Raw genomic sequence first — 26,542 nt, 5'->3', positions numbered from 1 at the left:
TGGCTGTGCCCTGTGCTTGCCAGCTCCATCTGGCTCACAGCTGCAGCAAGAAGCTGGAGCCCGGACGCTGGGCCAGACCCCCAGCACAAGGTGACTCAGGCCCATCGGAGAACTCGGGGGGACACCAATAAAACCAATCAAACAAACAAAAAGGATACCCCTGATCACACGCACACGCACACACACACACTCACATTCAATATTCTGACACAGAGAGGCCCACAGGCCACTACTGGAGGGAGCAGAGGCGAGGGAACCACGCACGGGTACGACACGTGGCCTGAATCCTCCCGGCTTCACTTGGCCGGAGCAGCTGTGTCGGTCATCCTGAGTCCACCATGGCGCCACCTCTCAGAAACCACTGGCCCAAAATGGGACTATTGCTTGCGGACGGGTGGCTCAGAAGCGCCCCCCTGCACCCGGCCCCCACCCCTGAGTTTACTCATAGTGTTAGAAGTCCGAGGAAGGTTTCGGGCACAGGCGGCGTTTTCTCCTCTGCCACCACCGCGGCCGTCTTGGCTCTCCCCGGCGTCTTGAAGTGGTACTTCTCGGAGGCTGAGCCAGGTGCTTTGGGTCTCACCTCCCCCATCCTGAGGCACGGCAAAAGGGTTTTCTAGGGAAGCAGAAAGGAACAAAGTATCACATGGTGTCTCCTCCATGGGGATGCACTGGGGACATTTCTCTCTGGCCTCAGTTCCAGGAGAACCCAGGTTTTTCTCTGAGCACATGACATGTTTTTGTCTTCTAGTTACTGAGACCTGTTTGACTTTAAAGCTGGAAGCAAGACAAGCAGGTCTGCTATCACTATGGTTTCATACAGCACTAGTGCCCCTGGCCCAAGCAATAAGACAAGAAAAGAGCATAGAGTGACAGGAGTGGGCTAGAAGAACCCTAATTACCATTATTGGCAGATCACGTACATAGAAAACCCAAGAGAATCAACAGGCTAATTACTAGAACAGAGAGTACAGATACAAAGATACAATTTTCAATCTGTAAGACAAAACCAGATCAACTTATAAAACCTATTACTCAGCCATAAAAAGAAACGAAATTGAGCTATGTGTAATGAGGTGGATAGACCTAGAGTCTGCCATACAGAGTGAAGTAAGTCAGAAAGAGAAAGACAAATACCGTACGCTAACACATATATATGGAATTTAAGAAAAATAAAACGTCATGAAGAACCTAGGGAGAAGACAGGAATAAAGACACAGACCTACTGGAGAACAGACTTGAGGATATGGGGAGCGGGAAGGGTGAGCTGTGACAGTGAGAGAGAGTAGCATGGACATATATACCCTACCAAACATAAGGTAGATAGCTAGTGAGAAGCAGCCGCATAGCACAGGGAGATCAGCTCGGTGCTTTGTGACCACCTGCAGGGGTGGGATGGGGGGGTGGGAGGGAGGGAGACGCAAGAGGGAGGAGATATGGGGACATATGTATATGTATAACTGATTCACTTTGTTATAAAGCAGAAACTAATACACCATTGTAAAGAAATTATACCCCAATAAATATGTTTTAAAAAAAACCTTATAAAACCAACAGTGTTTTTTTACCTCAACGTTTACCAGGGTGATTGTATGCCTTGGCTTAAGGATAGTCCCAGTTAATACTTATTGTTCTGACAAAATTTTTAATATTGTTCCCTTTTCAGCCTCAAAAGTATTCTACTTTGGATGATAAACCAGATGGTCACCCTTGCTATAACAAACTAGAAAATATTAAGAACAGATACAGATAACACTCATAATAATAAAAAGAACCATTGTAAATCTTGGTGGCACACCACTGGATAGGACCATATCATACAAAGCCATGGAGAAGAAGCCAGGACACTCCGGGCACACGGACAGGTCACGAGATCACTGGGGTAAGGTCAAGAGTGTAAACACCAGTCCACGGGGCACTTACAGCTTTGATTGGCAGAGTTGAGTTGCCTTTGTTCTTTCTCCTCTTGAGATCACCTCCAAACAAGGATAATGAGGAACAGAAATACAAACTCCATCTCAGGAAGACACAGTGAATCCCCTGTCCTATAGCCATTTATAGGGGTAATTACCCAGTCACAAGTATTCAACTTCCCATACTCCCTTGCAGACCGGAGTGGTCACATACCCACTCTGGCCAATGCTATGCAAGTGGAAGTCTACTGGGAAGGGGACATGGATCCAGAGGAAGAGCATGAGAACAAAGGACCTTCACTAATGTGGCTGGAGTGGGAAGCAGGGAGAAACCTGGTTCTGGTGGCAGCCCCAGATTGTCCACCTCCACACCGTTGTAGCTGGGTTTCTGAAACTTGTATCTGATTACAGCTACTAACAGATAAACCATCTTCCACCAGACTCCAGTGTGCTCCATGGGCAAGGGGGGAAGTTAATGGAGGGGTTAAGCCAACAAAACCCATCTTTCCAGAGGGCTTGATACTCCAAATGGCAGAGTCAACACACCATCTGCATCACTGGGCTCTGGGTGACAGATTCTGTGGCCCCCATCACCTGCTTTATCATTCTCCATCCAGTACACTAAATATTTTACTTACTGGTCTAGCTTTTTTTTTTTTTTTTTTTTTTTTTGTGGTACGCGGGCCTCTCACTGTTGTGGCCTCTCCTGTTGCGGAGCACAGGCTCCGGATGTGCAGGCTCAGCGGCCATAGCTCACGGGCCCAGCCGCTCCGCGGCATGTGGGATCTTCCCGGACTGGGGCACGAACCCGCGTCCCCTGCATCGGCAGGTGGACTCTCAACCACTGCACCACCAGGGAAGCCCTGGTCTAGCTTATTGTTTGTCTCTCCCAACTAGAAAATAAGCTACATGAGGGTCAAGGTATTTGTGTGTTGTGTTCATTTTTGCATTGCCAGGGTCTGGAGCAGTAACTGGTACACATAATAAGTCTTTGTTGAATGAATAAATGAAGCAAGAATTGAAAGCCCAGATGAACCCGATTTTAAGTATAAAGTCAACAGAAAAACTTTTCAAAACACATTTTTGAATTATAGCTCCCATGAGCCCTTCTTGCATAAATTAACAGAGGATACATAGAGGATAATAAAGGATAATATCCTATACCTTAGGATAACGAAGGGTAAATAGAGCAACTCTGGCAAGAGTACTAGCAATGAGAATCTATTTAACTGTAGGACTATGTCTGAAACTAATGTATTGTGACTGTTACAGAAAAGAACAAAAAAGGAAACAGAGAACACATATAAACTATGGTAGGGAAGGTGGAGGTCAGAAAGAGGGAGGTAACATATGTAAACTATGTCTTATTTGCTTACGGTTGGGAGTCCAAAAAGATCAGTTAGAGATGGAAATAAATTAGAGGTACAAAGGTAAATGGAAAAATTAATATAATATAATCAACTAAAATCATTTGATGGAAGTGAGAGAAGGGGAGGGAGAGTAGATATGTTCTAATTTGGGCATCATTCATAGTAGGGAGAAAATAAACAGTGTCTAAAGAAATAGAGGATTAAGGGTATCATATGACAGTATAATTATGAAGATAACTATGGGATGAAAAACACAGCTTTCCAAATTGTCAGAAGATATATACACAAAAAAGAAAACAAAGAAAACAGAGGCCATATGGTGAAAATTGACAACCTCCACAAAAGCTATAAAAGCAGAAAGCATGTCATAAACTATGATGACGGAACTAAGACTAAATGTAGCTGTCATATTATTAAATGTTAATGAGCCATACACACTTGCTGAAAAAAAAAAAAAAAGACTCAGACTGGTTTACAAGCAAAATCCACTGAAGGGAGAATAATTCAGAAAGGTTTCATATAATAGGATGAGTAGATGATGAAAAGGTTTTGGAGATGGACGGTGGTGACGGTTGTACAACAGTGTGAATGTACTTAATGCCACTGAACGGTACAGTGGTTAAAATGGTAAATTTTGTTATGTGTTTTGCCACAATTACACAAGAAAGAATGGGCAGAAACAAAACGAGTGCAAACCAAGAGAAACCAGGGGTCTTGATCTGAATGTTAGACAAAGCTGAAGTCAGGGCAAGAAATAGAGAATGAGAAAAGGAAGGCATTGTGTGGGGATCAAGGATGAGAGTCACCATGACGACTTAAAGTAATGAGTGTCTTTGCACCAAATAACATAGCCTCAACATTCATAGAGCAAGAAATCTGAAAATGTAGGAAGAAAAAGACAGAGTATGTTAATATTGGTGCATTTTAATTCACCTCTCTCAGTCCCTCACAGATTAAGTTGACAAAAACATAAATAAGGTATAGAGAGCCAAATAACCTAATTAATAACATAGTATGTGTGTGTGTGTGTGTGTGTATGCTTTTAATTAATTAATTTATTTATTTTTGGCTGCATTGGGTCTTCATTTCTGCGCATGGGCTTTCTCTAGTTGTGGCGAGCAGAAGCTACTCTTCATTGCAGTGTGTGGGCTTCTCATTGCGGTGGCTTCTCTTTGTTGTGGAGCACAGGCTCTAGGCACACGGGCTTCAGTAGTTGTGGCACGTGGGCTCAGTAGTTGTGGCTTGTGGGCTCTAGAGTACAGGCCCAGTAGTTGTGGCGCATGGGCTTAGTTGCTCTGTGGCATGTGGGATCTTCCCGGACCAGGGTTTGAACCTGTGCCCTCTGCATTGGCAGGCAGATTCTTAACCACTGCACCACCAGGGAAGCCCTATGTGTGTGTATTAAACAGAATCTTCCTTCTGTTCAAATGTTCTTGAAAATGTACACACAAAAAGCAATTATCAGGCCACAAAGAAATTAAATTCCAAAAAGTAGATGTAAGACAACATTCTCTGATCACAATACACTAGAATTTGAAAATGTTAATCACAAAACAAAACCCAAGAAGTTTTAAAATGCTTTAAAATAACTCTTGTGTCAAAGATAGAGCAAAAAGTCAAAGTTGCAGAATATCTAGACAATAATGAAAATAAAAAGATTACATTTCAGAACTTGTGAGATGCAGCCAAGGCAATGCTCAGAGGAAAATTTATAGCTTTAAATATTTATATTAATAAATAAGAGAACATGAATTAGCTATCCAGCTCAAAAATTAGAAAAAAAGGCAAAATACCGAAGGAAGGCATAGGAAAGCACTTGATAAATTAAAACTGAAATGAAGTTAAAAACATAAAAGTAAGAAATGAATAAATAAATCCAATTTCTTACTCTTTTTGAAAAGCAGGACACATTAACTGTTGGTGACTCTAATAAAGCAGAAGGAGAAAGTGACCACGTAAAAGTTATCTGTACTTTTCCTTTCCAATTCCGCTTCTCCATTATCTCTTAACCCCTATAGATAGGCTTTTGACCCAACTATTCTGCAGGGTTTACCCTTGTTAAGGTCACCAAAGACCTCCATGTTGCTAAATCCTGTGGTCAATTCTCGGTCCTCCTTTTACGTGTCCCCTTGGCAGCACTGACACAGGTGATCACTTCTCCTGCTTCCAGGACACTCCAGGCCCCTCTCTTGGTTCTCCTCCTAATTTTCTTGCTGTTTCTTCTCAGGCTCCTCCGTGGGTCCCTCCCCATCTTCTCGGTCTCCTCTTCTCCTTTCCATCTCTACTCACTCCTGAGGAAATCATCTCCTCCCAAGGGATTAACTACTCTACATACATTAATGTCTCTTTCAGCCTCAAGCTCACACCATAGCTTCAAACTGTCTACCTGACATCACCATATTTAATAGACATCTCAAACTTAATATGCTCAAAACTAAAATCCTGATCCTTTGCCCCAAATCAGCTTTTCCCACAATTTTCCTGACTTCAGTAAATACAACTCCAACAGAGTCCCAGAGCATCTTTGGCCCCTCTCTTTCTCTCATCCCCAAATCCAGTCCACTAGTAAATCCTTCAGATGTATCCATCAACCTTGCCCTTCTGCCACCTCCATTGCTTCTACCATGGCCTCCTCGCTTATCAAGCTCTTCTGTCTACCCTCCATACAGCAGCCAGAGGGATCCTGTGAAAATCCATGTCACGTCATGTCCCTCCTCTGCTCAAAACCCTCACTGGCTCCCGTATCACTCAGAGAAGCCAAAGACCTTCCTCCCCATCCTCTCTGGTCACATCCCTCATCTTCTCTCTTTTGCTCACTCCACTCCAGCCACGATGGCTCATTTTACGTGTCAACTTGACTGGGCCACAGGGGCGGTGCCCGGATATTTGATCATACGTGGTCCTGGGTGTGTCTGTGAGGGTGTTTCTGGATGAGATCCGTCTTTGAATCTGTAGACTGAGTCAAGTGGATCACCTACCCAATGCAGGTAAGCCTCCTCCAATCCACTGAGGGCCTGGATAGAAGAAACAGGCAGAGGAAGGGAGAATTCCCTCTCTGCCTTCCTGTCTTTGAGCTGGGTCATCAGTCCTTTCCTGCCTTCAGACTTGGATTTGGACTGGAATTTACACCATTGGCTCTCTTGGTTCTCAGGCCTTCAGACTTGGAGTGGTACTGGGCCATCAGCCCTGCTAGATCTCTAGCTTGCCAACTACAGGTCTTGGGATTTCTCAGCCTCCAAATCTGCGCGAGCCAATTCCTTGGAATAAGTCTCTTTATATATATAGCTATCTCTATGTAGATTTTACATATTTTATCTGTATTAAATATAGACATATATTTATATATAGATATCTATCTATAACCTAGATTTATATATAGATATCTACATCTGTGTCTATACTATATCTATATCTGTATCGATATCTATCCTACTGGTTGTGCTTCTCCAAGCCCTTAGACCAAGACGGCACCTGCACCAGCATGCTTCCCTCTCTTCTCCCAGATAAACACATGGCTATTCCCTTACGTCCTTCAAGTCACCTATTACTGAGACCTTCTCTGACCACCTTATTGAAAGTTGGACTCCATCATCAACTCCCTCCCTGCTCTCACAGTGTTTTTCTCGCTAGCACTTATCACCATCTAACAGTCCACATATTTTATTTTATTTGTTATTTGGCCGTGCCGCCCTGCATGTGGGATCTTAGCTCCCTGACCAGGGATGGAATCCACGTCCCCTGCAGTGGAAGCGCAGAGTCTTAACCACTGGACCACCAGGGAATTCCACACGTATTTTAAATTGTCTGTAGCCTCCATATAAATGGGAGCTGGCCCACTACTCTACCCCCAGGACCAATAACGACACCTGGCACAGAGCAGGCGCTCAGGAAAGATGGGGGGAACACACAACCTACCCACTCAACCCTGTGCAACGAAATTAGAAACTTTGATGAGATGAGTGAATTTCCGAGACAATAGCAACTGCCCGAGAATCCAGGAAAAGTGAATCTAAACAAAGCAATGCCAGAAAGAAAGAACTGTCCAACGGCAAATCCAAAGTCTAACATAAGAGAAAAGCAAATGAAAGCCATAATGAGAAAGCGTTCCAGAGCACAGCGCAAAGGAAGCTTCTACATTCCTCCACTCAGCACGTCTGCAGAGATCAAAAAGGTTGAGTGCACCATGTGTTTGCTGGGTTTGGGGGGAAAACCTCTGCTTCGTGCCGGTGGGAGGGACGTCAGGTCACTCCTGGAAGGCAGCTTGGCGCGCACCCACGTTATAGATGCGCACGCCCTCTGACCCAGTAATTCCACTTAACCATTATCCTACAAATACGCTCACAAGGGCAAAATTCTTACAAGCTCATTTATTGCAGTAATGTGGGTAAAAGTGGAGGATTAGGATCAAAGAAATGTCCATCACTGGGGAACTGGTTCAAAAACAATGGCTCCCCATGCAGTGGAGACCAAAGCAGAATGATGCCTCTGGAAGCCCCTGCTGGTGGCATCTTCTGCCTGGCCTAGGCTGGGTGCTGAGACACAGACCTGGAAGGAGTGGGCCCAGCCCTCGAGTGCTCTGAACTGGGGGGGAGCCACGCTGGGACCCTAAAACGAGAGCGACAGATCCGCACTGTGCCAGTGCTGAGTGGCTGGGGGCGTAGCTTGGATGGGGGCGGGGACCCAGGGAAAACTCATGTCAGGAAGTGAGGGAAGGCACACCAGGAGGAGGGGGCAGTCTGAGCCCAGGCCAATCAGAGGGTCACAGCAGGTGACGCAGGATCTTCCTGGTGGGCTGAGGCTAGACGGGCAGCCACGGAGCACTTCAACTGCCGGGCGAAGGCCCTACACGAGATCCCAGGGCTCTGGGACGTAGACGTGGAAGATCCTTCCTAATCCCAAGAAAGGTCAGAGTTAGGGCTGCTGTGATGCGGTATCTCTTCTGGGCTGGGCACTGTCCAAGCACTTCCTTTCTTTTCTTTTTTTTTTTTGCGGTATGCAGCCCTCACTGCTGTGGCCTCTCCCGTTGCGGAGCGCAGGCTCAGCGGCCATGGCTCACGGGCCCAGCCGCTCCGCGGCATGTGGGATCCTCCCGGACCGGGGCACGAACCCGCGTCCCCTGCATCGGCAGGCGGACTCTCAACCACTGCGCCACCAGGGAAGCCCCAAGCACTTTCTGTGCCTAGTCCCACTTCGCTCTCCCAGCAGCCCTAGCCCTATTTCCCCTGTTTACAGGTGGGGAAACCGAGCGTCAGGAAGGTCGTGTGACTTGCGCAGTCACATATCTGGCTAGCGGTGGAGCCAGGAGTCCAGCCTGTAGTGCCGGCCACTGGGCTGCACTGCCACCCCCCAGGTGCCGGGTGGTGGCCTGGCTAGGCTGGCTGTGGGGAGGCCAGTTGAGCAGCAGGCACCGCTGCCCTGGAGAGAGGATGCAGGGCTGGGACCCGGATGGGGCCCAGCAGGATAGGGAGGGTCTCCAGCTGGCTTCTGCAACCTAACTGGGGAGATAAGACAAAGCGCCTGGAAATTTGCATAACAATGGACGCTTCCAGAAGGCTGAGAATCTGTCACAGTAACTGCTCAGGATAAAAGCAGAGGCCTCGGGAGGCACAGCGTGACTACGTTGCCAGGTGAGCCGCAGATACTGTGCCCACGGCACTGATAAGAGCTCAGCCTGGATCTAGTGGGGACGCTAAGCCGGGAGTGGGGACAGGAGCCTTCAGCTCAATTTCTGTTGCGTCCTCACAGCGACCTGAGAGGTGGAGACGCTTTGACCACTCCTCACAAAGGGGCGAACAATGTGGGACCACCAGGGTGGTAAGAGGGCACTCCCACGGTGGGGGAGAGCAGAGAGAGTCCCCCGGCACAGAAGGTGGCCTCTTAGTGGCAGAAGGTGTGGTCATGGGGGGCGGCATGGAGGAGGTGTGCTCGGTAATGATGATAGAAAGTGAAACGCGAGCATGGAGGAAATGCAACGTAAAACTACTACAGGGAGCTGCCCTACAAGCCCTCTGAAACAAAGGGCTAAGATGAGAAAGACTAGTGAGGTGGGGGAGGAACTCTCACCCACGACCTGGGGAGCGCAAAATGATTCACCTGCTTTGGGAAACGGGGAGCTGTACATGCTGAAGTTGAATATATGCCTGTCCCCTGGTGCTACATATACACCTGTGTGGGTAGAACTCAGGCCCCCAAAGAGGTCTCCATCCTCATCCCCAGAGGCTGTGAATGTGGCCTCACGTGGTGAAAGGGATGAAAGGTGCGAATGAGTCGCGGGCCTTGTGATGGGGAGACTGGTTACCGGGTGGGCCTGGGGTCATCACAAGGGTCCTTAAAAGAGGGGGGCAGGAGGGTCAGAGAAAGAGATGTGAGGATGGAAGCAGAGGTCGAAGTGATGCCATCACAGGAAGGGCCCACACGCCATGGAACACAGGTCACCTCCAGAAACTGGCAAAGCCCAGGGAACAGATTCTCCCCGGAACCTCCAAGGAACCAGCTCTGCCAGCACCTGAATATTAGGGGTTCACAAGGCTCACGTTGAACTTCTGCCCATCAGAGCTATAAGCGGATAATTTGTGCTGTTCTAAGCCACTGAGTTCGTGGTCACTGGTTGCAGCAGCCCCAGGACACTTGTGCGACACCCAAGAGAAATGTGTTCACCCATTCACCAGAGGACTTGGCTGTGAATGTTCAGAGCAGCTTTATGGGTAATAGAAACAACCCAAATGTCCTCAACAGGTAAAGGGAGAAGCAGAGCGTGCTACATCCATATGATGGAGTACTACACAGCACTGAAAAAGAACAGGTTCTTGATATGCCCAACAACACGGAGGAATTCACCTCATAGATAAAATGTTGCGTGAGAGACACTGACCCCAGGCCCCACACCAGCCAACTCCAGCCTAGGAACAGCCCACGGTTGGGCAAAACCACTCAGGGGCTGGATGTCAGAGGAGTGGTGTCGAGGGGATGCGAGGAAGCCTTCTGGGTGTTGGACTGTTTCAATTTCGGATTGAAATTCACCAAGCTGTAGCATCAAGATGGGCACTTTATGTACTTCAACTCGGAAACCGTGAACTACCTCAGGAAATGAACCTCTGGTCTCACCTTGCATGCCCCAGTGATGGGGAGCTCACTACCTAGTGAGGAAAGCGGCTGGGCTGTGAAGGGAGGCTTCCTGGCAGGACGCTCTTCCTCTCCTGAGCCCGTAACCTGCTTCTGGCCTCCTCCTCCCCCTGCTGCCAGCTCGGCCTCGGGGTCCCTCACTCTAGTCCTGCAGACACGGTCAGGCTCCACAACCCTCAGACCGATCAGGCTTTTCTGGATCAGGGCTTCCTTCCGTCCTCCCCCGCTTCAGGCGAGAGCTGCCTGGAGCAAGGCAGGGCCCAGGCCCCTGGGGTCCCCGCAGACACTCGGCCTGTGTCCTCGCTCACTGCCGTCACCCGCTGTCAGGCACCTGCCTCCGGGAGTTTGGGTTTACGCTTCTGCTAAGTGGGGACTTCGTGAGGCTCCCAGGAAGCAGAGCGTGTGACAGCGCCTCGCCCGCAGAAGGCGCTCAGGGCACGGATGTCCTGTGAAGTGGGCGGGGAAAGCGTTTCACAAAGGGGACGTTAGAGACCCTCTAGGAAATTTTTATTTTGCCTTTAGCAAGACAGCTTGTTGGTCCTCTAGACGGATGAAGAGGGGCAGTGATCCCGGTGCAGAAGGAGGGGCTGAGCAAGGGAAGGTGCGTGTGTGTGAGTGTGTGGTGTGTGTATGTGTGTGTATGTGTGGTTGTGTGTGTGTGTGCGTGCGTGTGTGTGGATGTGGTGTGTGTGGATGTGTGTGTGTGGTGTGTGTATGTGTGTGTATGTGTGGTGTGTGTGCACGTGTGTGTGTCAGTGTGTGTGGTGTGTGTGTGTGTATGTGTGTGTGTGTATGTGTGTGGATGTGTGTGGATGTGTGGTGTGTGGATGTGTGTGGATGTGTGTGGGTGTGTGGTGTGTGGATGTGTGTGGATGTGTGTGGATGTGTGTGTATGTGTGGTGTGTGTGTATGTGTGTGTGTGTGTGTGTGTCGGTGTGTGATGTCTGGGTGTGTGATGTGAACAGTGTCTCTGTGTGTGGCGCGTGTGTATTTGTGTGTGCTGGGGCGGCTTTGGGCTAACTGAGTGCCCCTTGAGACCTGGCACCGTGGAGGTGCTCCCAGCAGAGGGTAAAGAACCCGACCGTGGAATCAGGTTGCTTCTCACTGGCTGTTTGACTTCGAATGTGCCAGCGACCTCTCAGAACCTTAGTTTCCACATCCGTAAAATGGCCAGAAAACACCTGTCCTGAGAGGCCGTGGTGCAGGTGAGACGGGCAGCGCTCTCCCAGGTGCCCCTCGCACCCCAGCTGTGGGTCACCGAGTCTCCAGGAGAAACGAGAGACCATCAAAACAAAGGTCTTGTTTGTGGACAAATTAGAATGATTTGGGGTCATAAGGCACGGCTTCATTTTAAAGAATCCAACGTGAAACCTCACTTTCCTTCCTGAAGAGAGAAGCCAGCTGCGTAAAAGGCCAGGCAGATGGGAAGGCGAGATGATGCCTTTGGGAGTCAGACAAGCCGTCGCCTCCGTGTGTTTGCAGGAGCCGCTGACTGTGTTGAGGGACGGACACGGGCATCGTGGGAGCGGCGGGCAGAGGGCAGGGCATTCGGTCCTGGCATCTGAGGCCGACCCCGCCGCTCCAGGATCACCCCGTCTTCAGGCTTTCTGGGTTCCGTCTGCCTCGGGGGCTGCTCCTACCCGAACTCCTTTGCCGGCGTCCCATGGTCCCTTCCCACACACTTCATCCTCTCCCCAGGTGACTTCCTGGCCCCTGCACGACATGATTCTGTGACAAGCCCCCTTGGCCAAATCCAAGCTGGGATTCAACCCAGGTTTTCCTCCGAGCTCCTCCCCGACTTGTGTGCGGCACCGACATCACCCCATCCACGCTCACAGGCACCTCAGACGGCAGACACTCCACAAGGCTGATCCCCAAAGCCACGCCTGCCCCTGGGTTCCCACCTTGGAAAAATCCCACCAGCATCTCCCCAGCGGCTCAGGCCAGAGTCCAGGACACGGTCTTTGGAGCCCCTCACCCCCACCCAATCCACCAGCTGTTCCTGTGGGCTGTCTGCTTCCTTCTCTGCTCCTGCCACAACCCAGCCTGCAAGACAGCGCCAGCCTCTGCTGGACGGCCAGCTCCCTTCCCCACTCACTGCCAGGGGGAGCTTTTAAAAAGGCACCTGTCCCTCTCCTGGAGGGCTTCCCTGGTCCTGGGATCAGGAAGCCCACCCCTCACCATGGCCCTGCACATCAGACACCCCCTGCAACTCCCATCCCTCCCCTCCTGTGCTCCCCTTTTCTCCCCACACTCCTGCACCTCGACTTTCCTTCTGGTGCATGAATGCACTGGCTCTCTCTGCCTCAGTGCCTTTGCACATGCCACTCCGGGGCCTGGAATGTTCCCCGATCCCACCTCAATCTCCTCCAACCTCGGCAGCTCACTCTTTTCCATCCTAAAGGTCTCAGCTGCCCAGAGAGGCAGGAGCAAAATACAGAGAGCCACGAATGCCGAGCCGAGGGCCTGTCCTTATCCTGCAGCCACAGGAGCCTCAGACAGGCTTATGGCTGAGGAGGGCTGCCCAGGTGCCTCTGCAGATGCAGGGCTGAAGGCTGCTGTGGCGGGTGGCGGGAAATAGAGGAGGGGTCCGTGGGGAGCTGTGCCTGGCTCTGGGGGCATCATTGTTCAAGCCCAGCATGTACCCTTCCTGCCCGTACCCTTTACTCTTCTGCCTGGTGGCATTTCTCATGGAGCTCTGGGTCTTTAAACCTCTACATCCTAAAGGTTAATTTTTAATATTGCTTCCACAGGCGCTCTGCATCCTACATTAGATGCCATAAGGTGCTCCAGAGCTTGTCCTTTTCATCTGCAGCTTCTGTCCATAACTCCCCCCTCCTCCTGCTCTACAGAAAGACTCTCTCTCTTTGCCTCCTGCTACGAACTTTTCAAAGCGCTTTCCACATCCGTTCTTGTCCCCTATCGGCGTCTCCATCAGCCAGGTAGAAGGTCAGAAAGGTTCTAAGTTGAAAGGCAGCATAGAAGCATTCTGTCCCTTCCCTCGACTTACACGAGGGGACAGTAAAGCTTGGGGAGGCACAAGGCTGCCCAAGGTTAAACAGCAAGCCAGTGGTAGAGGGGGTTGAACGAGCAGCTGTGACTCCCAGCCCAGGCTCTGCTCTGGGCCCTGGGATCCCCAGTAGGACTCAGATCGTCCTTGTTCCTGCTTGGTGCAGTGGGGACAGATGTGACAACAGACCACGTGGTCCTGGCTGTGATGGGAGCGTGGAGCAGGGGAAGAAATCCTCCAGAGGATGGAGGGAGGCGAGTGACCTGAGCAAGGCTTTGAGGGGTGAGTAGGAGCTCGTGGGGAGCTGGGGTAGGAAACCCAGTGAGGCCAGGCTTGCGTGAGCGTCTCATGGGCAGAGATGGAGTCTGATCCATTCTGTGTCCTCAGCCCTGGCCCGGGGCCCAGGCTTTGGTCCAAAATCTCTGGGAAATTAACATGCCTCCTTGCTCTGGGGCGTTTGCACCTTGCCCGTGGCCATCCGTGGCTCCTGGTCCCCTGGCCCTGGCACCATCCATGCCTCTATGCTCCCTCAGTCTGGGCACTGACCTGGCCCCGTTCCTACTTTACTGCATCCCTGGCGGCCTCAGGTGCCCTGGCCCCTCCCCGCCGCCCTTCCCGCTGCCCTAGGGTCAGGACAGAGGTGGCAGGAGGGGGCTGAGGCTCGGGCCAGGGACACACCCAAGCGTATGAACGTGCACACAACACACACGATACACACGTGCGCACACACTATGCCCAAACTACACACCTGCACTTCACGTGCACACACGCCCCCTCAACACGTATGCTACACGTGTACACCACAGCCACACTGCACCCTCCCGCCCACATTGTGCACACACACCCCTGGTCCTGGCCTTTCCAGGCAGGCTTCACGGCCAGGGAGGAGGCCGTCTCTCAAGGGCAACATGTTGTGAGTCCGCCAGCCCTCCTGGGGCCCCCCTCTGCCCACCTGGCTCACACCTGGCCCTCCTGGCGCCTGCATCTCTGCATCTCTCACGATGCATGTTCCCCCTTTACATGCCCCTCCCCCCCACAGCCCCCACCCCGCCTCTCCTCTCGTGTGTCCTTCTGGGCTGTGACCACACGCGTGTCACCCACGTCAGACCCCACAGTGGTCCTTGGTGCTCCCCTCCCCCGCCTCCCCACATCCACTCACTCCGTAGGTCCCACCTAGTCCGCCTCCAAGATACTTCCGAATCAGTCCATTGCTCCCCGTCACCACCCCCCAGCCTCTACCATCCTGGCCTCATCCCTGGGGCACAGCAGCAGCCTACCCTCGGCCTCCCTGCCTCCACTCCCGCCTCCTACTGTAAGCCCTGCCCGGGCCACAGATGGGGGAGCTCCCACCAAACTCCCATCAGACCAAGTCGCCTGATGCTGAAAGCCCTCCGCCCACCCCACGTTTTCCTTAAACTCACAGACACGCTCCCTCCCGTCACGAGGCTGCCAGCTGTGAGTCCCATCATTAACTGGAACAGTGGCTTTTCATGAAGAAGCGGGCAGGTCTCCATCGAATGCACACAGCCACGGGGGCACAGCTGGAGGTGAGAGACGTGACCCCTGGAGTCGTGTAAGTGATGGTGCCGGTCAGGGTCACAGGGACACAGTCACTGGGGTGGTATTGTAGCGACTGGTGTGTCCACACTTGGGGGCAGGGAAGGTCCAGAAAGGGGCGTCAAAGGCTCGGAGGAGGGTCACTCAGAGGTGCTGGATGGGAGAAGGGGGCCCATTTGCAGGGGGGCTGGGAGCCAAGTGACAGCCGAGGGGCCTGGATCCATAGAAGGCTCTGGCATTCTACCAGCTCCCCAGGACGTGTCTGCGGCGTCTGCCGGCCTGGGGGCAGCGGTCAGGAAGGAGGGCTGGACACAGACGGCAAACCTGAAGACAGATGGGGGCCCCAGGGCGCCTCTGCAGCCGTGTCTCCCTGGCTCTGAGACCACCAGGGCCGGGGATGGCTGTCTCCAGCCTTCCAAATTTCAGACAACCCTAGCCGGCCTCACCAGGGAGTGGGCTCTGGGATGTGAAGACCCCAGGGTGACCAGGCCACAACAGGACAAGCCAGCACCACATCCCCCTGTCTCGTCTGTTTGGATGAGTTGTGACATAAACCCTCGGCAAACTCCAGCTGAGCAGGGGGCATTTGGCAGGGAGCTCTTCTCCCACCCACAAAGTGAGCAGAGACAAGGAAAGGGGGTACTTTGGGGGTCTTTCCTATGAGTGGGGTGCTGGATTAGGTCCTCTGCACACCCTCTCAGATTCCGTCTTCACTATCCACCCCCCTGCCAGGTGGGGATTATTTGCTCCCCCACCAATGTCTACGCAGCAGCTCAGAGAGGTAAAGCAATTTGCCCAAGGATGCACAGCTGGGCAGCCCAGAACCTGGTGCCAGCCCAGCCCAGGGGACTCCCGGGATGCAGCACCCAGAGATTCCCAAAGCCATGCTCCCAGAACCCAGGGCAGGATGGAACCACTCCCAGATCTCGCGGCCAAAGTGATCTGGCAGCGGGCTCTCCCCAGCACCCTGTGGGTGCCTTAGAAACAACCGGAAGACCATCCTGGAAGGCGCTGAGGAGGAGGGGGCAGGGGGTGCCCTCTTGGCCCACAGGCAAGTGCAGGTTTCCGTCGTTCCAACGGGGCTGGAATGCTCACATCGGGAGACATTTGCTGCACCAACGAGCATCTAGTCTCGGAAGCAAATATTTTAGCAGCTAAAGCCAGAGTGTTAATGGCGGGGATGGGGGAGCAGGATAAAGAAGGAAAGCTTCCGTGGTCCCTCCTGACCCGCACCGATGGAGATAAATTCCTTCTTCCCCTGCCCTGATCTGGGAGCTGGGCCTGGGAAGAGTCCTTGAAATAAAGGGTCTGGGGGAACATAACAGTCATAAGCCCAAACACAACTTCCCTCCCTGGTGACGCCGCTTTCTCTGGTCACACCTGCTGCAGCCCAGAGGGCGATTCTATGGAATTCCTGTCCAGTTGCCATAAAGGAGCATCCTCCTTTCCTGGGGGTAATGATCCCCGAGATTCGCCCAGGCCTTCATGGAAACATCTCTCTGGTAATCGCACAGGCGAGCTGGCATCTTTGTTTACACAGTAGCTACCGCAGTTACTGGGTTACGGAATTTTAATTGATTTCAAACTTGGGAGCTGGGTGGGCCGTGTGGGTCTCCTCCAGGCTGGGTGGCCAGGTGCAAGGGCAGGATTGCAGGAGCCCCTCCCAGGGTTTGAGCGGCCGCCTGGCAGTGTGCCCCCGGGAATGGGGGCGCCACGGGGCTGATCTCCTGCTCTGTGCCAGGCTCCTAGTGGGCACCGTCTCCGTCCTCCTGATGCCCCTGTTTTCACAGACAAGCAAACAGGCTTGGCAGGAGCGAGTGACTGGCCCAAGGTCACAGGGCCTGTGGATCTGGTTGGCTGGACCCAAGGCCCTCACTCCCCACCTCCCCACCCCTGCCCTGGCTGAGCTGCATCCTGGGCCCAGAGACAGTGGGTCTAGTTCATCCTGGAAGTGCATTTTCAGTGATTTCCCCAAAACCTTCCCTGAGGTCTATTCTCCCTGTGGCTGAATACCTTGATTTTCCAGGCAAAGCAAGTGGAGGGCCAGGATCGATTTCTTGCCCATCACCGGCCAGCGTTCCTTGCGGGCAGGGCTGATCCTGTCTCACCTTTCTACCCCCAGCACTTAGCACAGCCGTGACCTAGTGCCGACCTTGGATAAAGTACTGGTTGAATAAATGAGGGGGTTAAGTGTGCCGGGGCTACGGCTGCACAGCAATGCGGACTGTTTCAGGGAAGGAGGAGCAGGATGGAGCCGGAGAGTTTGCAAAGGGACGTCCGAGCTGTTTCCTTGGGGTCTGAGACCCAGACGTGTGACAGGGAGGGCTGACCAGGCTCTCTGCCTTCTCACACCCCCTGCTTTCTCCGTGCCCAGAAGAACCAGGACCTGGAAAGGGTGGATGCATCTCCCTCCAGCTTGCTTCTTGTCCCAGCTACTGCTGCCTGGGACGCCTGCCTACGGATGTCCCAGGGAACGCCAGGACCCTGCTTTCACAAGCACCTAAGAACATGTTTGCTTCTCCACAGTACGGGGCACAGACCACTGGGGCAGGCAGATCTGAGCCATGCATAGCGATGAGCTGGTAAACATTTAATGACCTGTTCTCCGGCGGGGAGCCCTGATTTGTAGCATTTGCTGCCCATGTCCATGGTGTAAATACTGCCAATATGGCGTAGCTGACTGCAGAGTTGGGGAGAGATGGGTGGTAGCCACCATCATGCACATTTGCATCACACGGATACAACAGACCTAAACCCTCAAAAGCATAGAAAGTAGCCGATGTAGCAATGCAATTAGGAAGTGAAGAGTTTCAAGTATCTATTACTTTTGTGTTTAATAAAATTTATTTAATTGGAAGTTTATAACATTGAATTTTTATAGTGGTTTAACTACGGGTTCTGAAAATTTCTCAGAATTTAACTATCAGTGCTGCTGAGGTGGCCCCAGCAACTCTTGGATACGTTTATGGGTTTGTTTTATGTGTATTAGGAAAAATGTAACTCTTTTAAAAATGGAAGTATAGCTGATTTACAATGTTGTATTAGTTTCCAGTGTAGAGCAAAGTGATTCAGTTATACATATATATTCTTTTTCATATTCTTTTCCATTATGGTTTATCACAGGATATTGGATATAGTTCCCTGTGCTCTACAGTAGGACCTTGTCGTTTATCCATCCTATATATAATAGTTTGCATCTCCTAATCCCAAACTCCTAACTTACCCCTCCCCACCCCTTTCCCTTTTGGTAACCAGAAGTTTGTTCTCTATGTCTGTGAGTCTGTTTCATAAATAAGTTCATTTGTGTTGTATTTTAGATTCCACATGGAAGTGATATCATATGGTATTTGTCTTTCTCTTTCTGACTTACTTCACTTAGTATAATCTCTACGTCCATCCATGTTGCTGCAAATGGCATTATTTCATTCTTTTTTATGGCTGAGTAGTATTCCACTGTATAAATGTATGTACCACATCTTCTTTATCCATTCCTCTGACTATGGACACTTAGGTGGCTTCCATGTTTTGGCTGTTGTAATTGAACATTGGGGTGCATGTATTTTTTGAATTAGAGTTTTAGTCTTTTCCAGGTATATGCCCAGGAGTGGGATTGCTGGATCGTATGGTAGGTCTATTTTTAGTTTTTTAAGGAACCTCTATACTGTTCTCCACAGTGGCTGCACCGATTTACATTCCCACCAATAGTGTAGGATGGTTCCCTGGAAATATGTAAAGATACGATTGCTTAGAGCAAGTCTGAGTTTTCTAACAACAAAAAAAAATGGCTTGATTTAAGATCAATTAAAAATGTGGTAAGGGAGAGAGATACACAGTCAAGAGGAACACCTAGCAGCTGAAGTTTGGGAAAGAAATGTTGATGGAAATGGCTTCAATTATCACCTGTCTTGGGGGCACAGTAAAATAAGTGGGCAACCCGCAGGAGAGGAAATACAATTAATTAACAGATGAAAGGAAAGGTGTTCAACCTCATTAATAATAATTAAAAATTGCAAACCCCCGTGCTGGAGAGGGGGCTGTGAAATGAGCGTCCTCAGAAGATGCTGGTGGGTGACAGTCCCTTTGGGAATGAGGCTGGCACCTATATAAAGAACCATAACACTGTCACATCCTTAGACTCAATAATTTGCCGGCCTGGAATCTATCCAGAGGAAATAATTCAGAAAAGGGAAAACCATAAACACTTAAAGGTGTTTGTTGCCACCCCTGATTTTCTAGAGTATGTGCCTCCCCTGCAATGTTTTTTGTCACAGTAAAAACAAACTGTAAGCTGTATAAATGCCTTGTTGTAGGGGAATGGCTAAATTAACGCCAGCATATGGAATCTGGACTACTTGGGAGCTGCTAAAACGCTATTTAGAAAAATTAAGTCAAAACCACAGGACAATGGCTAATTTAATGTTAGGCGAATAAAATTAGAATGCAAAATGACGTGTCCAGTCATCCCCTGGCCATAACCATGGGGGGATACCTCCCAAGACCCCCAGTGGGTACTTGAAACTTCAGAGAGAACCAAACCCTACGTATATTATGTTTTCTTCTATACGTACATACCTGTGATAAAGTTTAATTTAGAAATCAGGCACGGTAAGTATAAGGCATGTTTAACGACGACTGCTAATAAAATGGGACAATTATAATACACTGTAATAAAAGTTACGTGAGAGTGGTCTCTCTCTCTCTCTCTCAAAATACCTTACTGTACACATTTAATGCCTTTTCCATCTTAATGAAGCACTTATGAGGCACTGTGGCCGTTACTTTTGCAGTTTGAGGTGTGACAGCAAAACTATCAAATTTCTTTTTCCTTTTTCACAGCGTCACGGGTAGAAGATTCGTTCTTGCCATAGATCTTGGCAAGATCTTAGCTATTTTTCTTTCCACCCTGAGAACTGGCATCCTTTCACTTAAAGGATCCACTTTGTGGCTTCCCTTTGGCACAACTGACTTGTCGGCATCACCGCACTTGCTCCGAGAGGCCGTTATTAAGTAGATAAGGGTCACTCGAACACAAGCCCTGTGACACCACAACTGCCCATCTGATAACCAAGAGGGCTACTAAGTGACTGATGGACGGGACACCCTGGACAGCGGGATGTTTCGCATCCGGGGCAAGATGGATTGGGATTTTATCACGCTACTCAGAATGGTGTGCAATTTAAAGCTTATGAATTCTTTCTTTCTGGAATCTTCCATTTAATGTTTTCAAATCGAGGTTGACAACAGGCGACTGAAACCGGATAAAGTGAAACTTTGGATAAGGGGGAAACACTGTACGTCATTACTGGAAGAGTGTAAAAGCACGTGCATAAGAAAGCAGAAAATGCAAAACACCCTGCGTGTTGGGGGGTTCTGTGGCTTCTCTTGTCTACTTTTACTCTTTGCACTAATAACACACCAATAATTACGATGAGCATTTACGGTGGCCACTATCACATGCCTGGCAGTCGCCCCGCAGGGTTGGTCTCCTGGTCCATTTTACAGATGGGAAAACTGAGGCTCAGAGAAGTGAAATAATTTGCCTGAGGTTCCCCACTAGCAAGTGGAGGCACCGTCTGAACCCCAGGTCGATACTGCGTCCAGATCAGAGAGGGCTTGGTCTGCCGGTGCCTGGAGCCCCAGACCTCACGCTCTTTTGGAGGACCCTCAGGGTCCTGCCCCAGGGATGGGTAAGGCCTGACTTGCACAGGGAGCCTGTCCTCAGGCCCAGCATGGGGCTGGGTGCTTTGTGAGCACCATCTCAGGGTGTAGCTCTCACAGCGGGAGAAGTACCGGGGGAGACCCTGCTTCCCATTCCAAGAATGTGGGCTTTGGAGTCAGCTAGACCTGGGTGTGAATTCTGCCTCGGCGGCTGTGCAGCTCTGGGAAAGTTGCTAACTCTCGCTGAGGCTCAGTCTCCTCCATGCACGGAGTTCAGGGTGGCCAAGCTGGGGACGTGAACTGGCACCATCTGCAGTTGCTTAGCTCACCAGTTCCTCAGTAAATGGGAGCTCCTTTTATTAACAATAACGATGCAATTCACTCATCGGTCTGACATTTACTAGGTGCCTAATGTGTGCCAGGCTCCGGGCAGAAGAAGATGCATTCACTCAACACTTATTTATTGAGCGCCTACTTCTAGGTGCTGGGGGCACGGCTGGGCACGAGACAGACCAATCCCAGCTCTCCCGGGGTTCCTTACAGCAGAGGAGACAGCAGACAAGAAAGCAAACACGACAGAGGTGGTGGGCTCTATGTAGAAACCGAAAGAGAAATAGGGGCAGTAGAGGGGGACGGTGGGGTGGGAAGGCTGTTGCTATCATATAAACCTTGGCCAGGGAGGGCATCTTGGAGGAGGTGACATCTGGGCAGGAACCTGGTGGAAGGGAGAGAGAGCAAGCCATGCAAGTATCTGGGAGGAGAGCTTTTCAGGCAGAGGGAGTGGCAGGTGCAAAGGCCCTGAGGTAGGGGTGAGCTTGGCAAGCTCCGGGAGCCGCAAGGAGGCCAGTGTGGCTGCATCAAGTGGGGGAGAGGAAGACAGAGGGGCTGGGGAGGGGTGTCAGGTCAAGCTGCGAGCCAGTGAAAGAATTTTCTCCCCCAGTGAGAAAGGCATCTGTGGGTTCTGATTCACATTTGAAAGGGATCGTTCTGCTGCTCCATGTGGTTGGGGGGCGGGGGGGGGGGGGTTGGGAGGCAGAGGATAGAAGCAGGGAGAGAATTAGAAGGCGTTGTCTCCACCCTGGTGGGAAGATGGACTGGAACGGTTGGTCTTGGGAGAGGGGTGCGGAGGGAGGGTTCTGGGCTCCTTCAGGTATCGCTCACAGGACGTGTGAAACGTGAAACGGGAAAGAGGGGGTGGGGTCAGCTTGGCTCCGGCGGGAGGGGGCGGGGGTCCCTGGATGTGCTGGTCTGTCGGCCGTGTCTACTGAACATCCGGGTGAGTCTGGAGTCGGGGGTGACGCGGGTGGAGACAGACCCGGGGTCAGGTACAGGGGGACAAGACTGTAAATGTGGGCCAGGTGGGGTTCCCGGGGCGGGGGGTGGAGATGGGAAAAAGAGGCTCAAGGAAGGGCCCTCCAGTGTCTAAGGCTGCAGACACGAGCCGGAAGCAGTGAAGTGGACTGAGGTGGGGCCAGTGAGAGGCCGGGAGCTACGATGGGGTAGGCCCCCCCAGAACCCGGGGCTCCCCAGGGCTCCTCACTTTTCCTCAGCCTTTTCCCTCCTCTGGGACGTTGCCAAGCTGCTCTCTCTGCCCTTTCTCCACTTCCAGAAAACTCCTACTCATCCAATGAAACCCTTCCTTGTGTTGATCGCTGTCTGGTACTCAGCCGAAAGGGCTGTGGACCCTGGGGACAGCTGACTGCCATCTTCAACACTGCAGAAAGCCTGCCACACCTCGATGTGATGCCGGGGAGAGATGAAAAACATTTGTACAGCAATTTCTATATGTCGGGCTCTTCCCACGTCTCATTTAGCCAGACAGCACCTTGTGAGGCTGACTTTAATCACCCTGCTTTCCAGGTGAGGGCAGTTCGGCTAAATCATGTGCTGGAGGTCCTCTGGCCACCAAGAAACAGGGGAGCAATATTTGAACCCAGGTCTGCCAGCCTCCAAGAGCCTCTGCCCCTCACCACTCTGCTTCCTGCCTGTAAAGAAATAGAGTTTCGTAGCAGGTGGAGTTGTTCAGACACGGGCAGCTGGCTTCGGAGGAGTGAGCCCTCCATCACTGGGTAGCACACGTCTGGGCAGGGATGGGCAGGGGGGTTTCAGTGCCAACACCGGAAACCCTCTCGTCCTGGAGGCCGAGGGACCGGGGCACGAGAAGAGCGATGCTCTGAGAGGTGGGAGGTCAGAAGCCCCCAGGTAGCCAGAGACAAGGAAGTGGGTCATGAAGTGACGGACCATCTCTCAAGGCACAATGAATGCAGCCGTTAAAGCACCGCTCATGAAAAGTTCCCAATAACACGGGCAGCTCGCCATGACATAATGTTGAATTAAAAACCCAAGACACACAATTTTCTGGGCGAAGGCAACAGCTATAAAGCGAGATGATGTGCTGACGACAAGAGAGGGCTGGAGGGGAGGAAGGGCCGCGTTTGGTGGTGTGGCCATTGGTCCCTTCCTCGCCTGCTCTCCACTGAGCGTGGGCAATTTTATGGTGAAAAATTTGGCGTGAAAAGAAAGGAAGCTGTCACAGCTACTTGGTGGAGGGCTGAGGTGGGGGGATAGTAATCAAGGCCAGAGATAAGGGGCCCCGCGCTCTGGCTCCAGGCGGCCCTGCCTCTCCATGCATCTCATCATCCCCTCCCAAAGAAGACCCTAAGCCTTGAGAGACAGGGAGGGGGCAGGGAGGGCGCGAGATGTTGCAGGAATCGTCCAGGTCACGTGACTCAGGAGGGCAGCCGAGGGATTTGAACTCAGGACTGCCCCTCCCTTCATCCACCCCCTTCCCTTCTGCTCCAATATCACAATTTACTCCTTGGTATGAGTGGGAAAATCCACCAGCATAGCCCCAGGTCCCTTTGAACGTGGACTGTTTGGTTCTTTTTTCTGGACCCTGGAGGCCAGTGCCTTCAAGGGCTGGGTTGGGGTCTCTGTTGGGGTTTATCGCCCTCGAGGAAGGGAGAGAGCAGAAAAAGAGAAGGCCTTGAGCACCGGAAGACTTTCTGGGGGGCATTTCTGGCCTCTTGTGGAATATTATTAGCAAAGGGGGTTTCACTAGAAGAAGAATCTATCTGATAATTCTACCGGAGAAAAGAACCCTGAGCCGCACTCTGTTCCTGGACAGCTGCTCCCTTCGGAGACCTCGTGGGCCTGACCCCTCGCCTGGCCCTTTGCACGTGCTGTTTTTCCTACCAGCAACACACTCCCGGCTTTTTCTTTTTTTTGCCTAACTCTTACTCATCCTTAAAGATCATTCCAGCCGCCACCTCCTCCAGGGAACTCTCCCTGATGCCCAGGATGGGCAGGTGTGTCTCCTCTGGGCTCCCTTTGATCAGATCTGATCACTCATTTCCTCTGTCTGCACCTGAGTCAGTCTGACTGTGTGTCCAGGTGCCCAACTCAGAGACTGGCGCAGGATAGGAGTGGGGGAGATCGGCTCCCATCCCTGCCCCTCTCTGGACCAGAACTGGACCCTATACCCCGTCTTCCTCCTGGCCCCTCCCCCTGCCCTTGGCCCTGCCCTGGCTGGAGCCTGCAGCAGGGAGCTACTCCCTGCCCAAGGCTTCAGGGGCATGCAGAGGCCCTCAAGCTCTATCTCCTGACTCCTGCCTTCTCTCATCCGGCTCTCTGGCCAAGGGCACCAGGCTGAAGACCCGGGCCTGACACTGCCTGGGTTCAAGTGCTGAGTTCTGCAGGTGACCAGCTGGGTGACCTTGGACCAGTTACCTAACCTCTCTGAGCCTTCGTTGTCTTGTCTGTAAAATGAGGATTTGTCAAATAAGTGTTTGGGAGCTGGGAGGGAGGCATTGAATCAAGCAAACGAAACCCTCATTCTTATGTTCTAGCGGGGCTGGGGCAGGAACATAGCGCACCCAATCTGAGTGCTGGAACGACACCCGGCTGCACCCCTGCTCAAGGGTTGCTGTTATTTTAAATTCACTCCCCAGCACCAAACCCAAGCGTTCCCTTTTGGGCTAACTGCCCCGCCCCCGTACCCCCCATCCCCCTGCCGGCTCTTCTCCACTGAGAAGTCTGGCTTTCTGCCCTCTCCAGGGTAAGGAGGCACAGGCCAGCTGGTGAGGGGTGAGGGGACATTCCCCAGGAATAGCATCAACGCTCCCTGCAGCCCTAATGTGTGCTCAGCCCTGGGCTGGGCCTTTCCGTGTGTCCTCCTTCACCTCTCATCACCATTGTCCAGAGTAGATACTGAGACTCAGAGAGGGCCAGCGGCTCACCTGAGGACACACAGCACGTGAGGCCTCTGGTCTGGACTTTCTGTCACCCCTCATCCCTCATGGTACGCCCTGGTCGTGGAGCATCACTAATGAACAAACACTCTCCTGGGTTTTCACCAAAGCCGTGTGAACAAGGTGAAAACAGGGAGAGCTGGCAGAGGGTGCCTTCCTGTGTCAACTAGGCAGGGTGGGAGGAAGCCAGGGCCCAGCCGGGGAGGACAGGGGTCGGAGGGGACAGGGCCAGAGTGTCCTGATCCAGCTGGAAGCCCTAAGCATTTGAAACTCCAGCCCCACTTGGGACAGTCACTGTTTTCTGAATTCCGATCACGGAGGCCTCCTTGGTATTTGATGTGATGCCAAGGAAAGAAGATACCTGGTCCTCTCCCTTTGTCTCCTAATTTTCTGGAATTTCTCGCTGTTGGCTGGTGTCCCTGTAGAAACCGTACACCAGAAACTCTGGCCGCAGAGCCAGCAAAAAAGTGACGCCTGGGCTCTGCCAGGGGGGAGGCTCTGGGGTTGGGTGAACTCCAGGGACCCCACGGGGAGGCACGGGTGAGATCTGCAATGAGCTGTGAGGGTTCTAGGTGGGGGAGGGAGGAGGCGGGAGAGTGATGGGCTGAGAGGGGAGCCCCCGAACGAACATCAGGAAAGAACGTCTGGTTCTCCCACACGAAATCTGCAAAAGTCACGTGATTTCAAGGGTCACCGGGGCCATTTTTCAAGCTGCTCCCTCTGTCCGAGGTGACTTTTCCATTGTGTGCCAACCAGGTGACCTCCCCTTACCTCCTCAGGTCTGGCGCAACATCGCCTCCTCTTCCAGGAAGCATGCCCTGACTCCTCCCTCCCCTGCAGTTCATCGTGGGCTCTTCTGGGTCCTCTGGGCACTTCATGTTACTGTGGCTGTTCTCTCAAGTGATGAGACACTTCCTTGCAAACAAGCCCCTCCCTGGCTGGAGCCTTTCTTGGCTGGCCAGGTGGACCAGGGGGAGCTGCTCCTCTACTGCCCAGGGGGCCAGGTAATTCAGCATCCCCCTGGACTCCAGAGCCAGCCCCCCAGGCCTCCAGGGCTCCTTCTGCCAATCTGGGCCTTGAAGTCAGGCAGCCTGCCCTACAGAGAAGCTCCCAGCTCTAACGGCCGCGGCTCTGTCCCCTAGTCAAGGGCTGGTCCCCAGACTGGCAGCATCAGCATCTCCCAGGAGCTTGTCTACAAATGCAGAATCCCAGGCCCACCCCAGACCATGCACATCAGAATTTGCAAGTTTAACAGGACCCTGGGGGATTGAATACCCATTAAAGTTTGAGATACACAAACAACCCCCTTCCCAGGCCCAGTCAGGAATTTTCTCTTGGGAAGGCTTGGGGGCTGGGCAGCCTCCTGTCTCTCCTCCAGGCACCACCCCATCTCAGCCCTCTAGGCCTGACCAGGGACCCTGACCTCAAGGAAGGTTTTGAAGGATGAATAGGAGTTCCTCAGGGAGATGCGGAAGAAGAGCATTCTGGGAAGAGAATTGTGTGCAAAAGCAGGGAGGTGTGAATCAGCAAGAGCTGGAGGGGAACCAGGCCTCGAATGGAAGGTGTGAGGCAGGGATGAGGGATGAGGTGGGAGGGGAAGACTGCACAGCTTTCCTTGGTTGGGAAGATAGAAGCCCCTGTAGTCCTATCTTGCTGTGGGGTGTG

General features: G+C 52.0%; 1 protein-coding gene across 1 annotated transcript in view; it reads right to left on the bottom strand.

The window, feature by feature from the left end:
* Positions 1-442: 442 nt before the first annotated feature.
* SHISAL1 (shisa like 1) overlaps positions 443-26,542 on the bottom strand; it is a 48,104-nt gene continuing 22,004 nt past the window's right edge. The window contains exon 4 of the mRNA XM_065887300.1: positions 443-590. Coding sequence (XP_065743372.1) covers positions 443-590 — 148 coding nt within the window. The remainder of the gene's footprint in view (positions 591-26,542) is intronic.

This window comes from Phocoena phocoena, chromosome 11, assembly GCF_963924675.1.
Source record: "Phocoena phocoena chromosome 11, mPhoPho1.1, whole genome shotgun sequence".
Taxonomy (NCBI): Eukaryota; Metazoa; Chordata; class Mammalia; order Artiodactyla; family Phocoenidae; genus Phocoena; species Phocoena phocoena.
This window is presented reverse-complemented; position numbering and strand designations above follow the sequence as displayed.